At 40.0% G+C, this 2,588-nt stretch overlaps 1 protein-coding gene across 1 annotated transcript; it reads left to right on the top strand.

Annotated features, from left to right (window-relative positions):
* Nucleotides 1-228: 228 nt before the first annotated feature.
* Nucleotides 229-2,330, top strand: LOC142624084 (scarecrow-like protein 32). Its single transcript, XM_075797587.1, has 2 exons — nucleotides 229-594; nucleotides 803-2,330. Exon 2 carries the CDS (start codon nucleotides 867-869, stop codon nucleotides 2,079-2,081), a length of 1,215 nt encoding a protein of 404 aa, XP_075653702.1. The 5' UTR covers nucleotides 229-594; nucleotides 803-866; the 3' UTR covers nucleotides 2,082-2,330.
* The last annotated feature ends 258 nt before the right edge of the window (nucleotides 2,331-2,588 follow it).

The following is a 2,588-nucleotide window of genomic DNA, read 5'->3' on the forward strand; positions in this document are numbered from 1 at the left end:
GTTCATGATACGATGGCCCGTGAGTAAGTAAGCCAAAGCTTAACTGCCTTAAATCCTTACCTCACCATTACATGACAAAACCTCAACTCCCACATAAGGACAACTCTCTGGCCGGCTATTTCACATGCTTCCAAATATTCACCAGAAGCAAACCCCACACTCCACCTCGTCTTCTTTTATATCACACCTCACACTCTCTCTCTCTCTCTCTCTCCCTTACCTGATCAACAAAATCAGAAAAAAGGGATACGAAGAGGGATTAGACCCTTTTGTAGCCATGAAAAAAGTATGTTCAATCACAGTTTCTCTTACTCTAGCCTTATTGCACCCTGTATAGCAACTGGAAAAAGCCTGTCAATTGCCAAAGAAGGGTCTATTTTGCCTAATTTGACTTGAACTACGTTTTCTTGGGAGTAGAGTTTCTCATTCTGATCAGTCCCTTTTTCCCCCTTAGGTAGAGCAATGAAATCCTCACAGAAAAAGCTGAACTGTCAATTTTCTTTGATTCATTTGCAGAATTCTTCCAAACTGTACCCGTAATTTTTACCACTATTGGATCGTTTCCCAATGGCAAAGGTACCCACTACTAGTCAGGTCTCTTTCTCTCTTTCTGCTCAATTCTGATTTCTGTATTCCAATTTTTTATTTTTATTTTGTCTTTCTTTTTATTCTTTCTGCTCTTTTCTATTATATTCTTGTACTCTTATCTTTCAATGATGCAATTTACTGAGGCTCCACCACAACCCTTTCACCAAATGACTTCATTTTCCAATCCCACCATGAACAAAAACCATATTCATAGGACTCGGCCGTGGCCTGGCTTTCCTACCTCAAAGTCCTTAGCAAGTTTTGGTGATGCCACTTGCATGGAGCAACTACTGGTCCATTGTGCCAACGCAATTGAAAGCAACGATGCCACTCTAGCCCAACAAATCCTATGGGTCTTAAACAACATTGCACCCCCAGACGGCGACTCAAATCAACGACTTACTTGCGGGTTCCTCCGAGCTCTTATAGCACGCGCAGCCAACAGTGGAAGTTGCAAAATGCTAGCAGCTATGGCAAATGCTCATAGCAATCTTGCTATGGACGTATACAAATTCTCAATTATTGAGCTTGCTAGCTTTGTGGACTTAACTCCTTGGCATCGGTTTGGATTCACAGCAGCCAATGCAGCAATTCTAGATGCTGTTGAAGGGTACACAGCCATTCACATTGTTGATTTAAGCATGACACATTGCATGCAGATTCCTACACTTGTTGATGCTATAGCTAATCGTCACGAGGTCCCTCCTCTACTCAAGCTCACCGTAGTCACTTCCTTAGAAGACGTCCCGCCCATCCTTGACCTTTCCTACGACGAATTGGGTTCAAAGTTGGTTAATTTCGCTAGGTCTAAGAATGTTATGATGGAATTTAGAGTGATCCCTTCAAGTTATAAAGATGGGTTCGCCAACTTAATCGAACAACTTCGGGTGCAAAATTATGTATATGCAGAAAGCAATGAGGCACTAGTTATTAATTGCCACATGATGCTTCATTACATTCCAGAAGAAACCCTCGTAGCAATTCCTACTTCAAATTCAAGCCTTTATGCTTTTGAATTTTCACCAAGTTCCTCTCTTCGAACCATGTTTCTCAAAGCTCTTCGGAGTTTAGACCCCACCATTGTTGTTGTAGTAGATGAAGATGCAGATTTTACATCAAATAATTTGGTGTGTAGGTTAAGGTCAGCATTTAATTATCTATGGATACCTTATGATACAATGGACTCATTTCTACCACGGGGGAGTATGCAGAGGCAGTGGTATGAAGCCGATATTTGCTGGAAAATTGAGAATGTGATAGCACATGAGGGCCTTCAGAGGGTAGAGAGGCTTGAGCCTAAAAGCCGGTGGGTGCAACGAATGAGAAATGCCAATTTTCGCGGCATTGCCTTTGGTGAGGATGCGGTCTCGGAGGTAAAGACCATGCTAGATGAGCATGCAGCTGGGTGGGGATTGAAGAAGGAAGAAGAAGATCTTGTGCTCACATGGAAAGGACATAATGTTTTGTTTGCCACAGCTTGGGTGCCTGCTTGAACATGTTCTTTCGACTTAATTAGTTTGTAATATTTGGTCTTTAGTTGGTCTCTAATTCTTCTTCTACTAGTTTTAAGCATCGACGAGAGCTTATTGTTATGAAGGCTTTTGTCAGGTTGCCAATAATTTGGTACATTTTCATCTAGATATGATAACGAGTAACCTAAAAAACCTCTGCTTCTCTTTTGTTCCCTGTGAATTGTGATTATGCGACATTCATTTCTGAGCGTTTCTAATCTAAGAGAAGATAACGTGCATTTGTACGGTTGCAAAATTATAAATATTTCGGAGTATAATAAAATGAGATGAATAGTAGGTCATGTAACGACAATATGTCCTATAATAAATTTAATTATTTGGACTCACTATTATATAAGAAAATGAAATATGATCTATCATTATGAGCTATGGTCAAACGCTATAGTAAATTTTACTCTTTCATAAGTTAGGTACTAAGCAAATATTTGTTGTACATGCCAATTTTACTTATCATGCATGATTTGTGTT

Source organism: Castanea sativa, chromosome 2 (genome assembly GCF_040712315.1).
Source record: "Castanea sativa cultivar Marrone di Chiusa Pesio chromosome 2, ASM4071231v1".
Classification (NCBI taxonomy): domain Eukaryota; kingdom Viridiplantae; phylum Streptophyta; class Magnoliopsida; order Fagales; family Fagaceae; genus Castanea; species Castanea sativa.

Bases quoted from the DNA above. Each gene is read 5' to 3' on its own strand.
- LOC142624084 (XM_075797587.1), top strand. From the start codon at position 867: ATGGAGCAACTACTGGTCCATTGTGCCAACGCAATTGAAAGCAACGAT.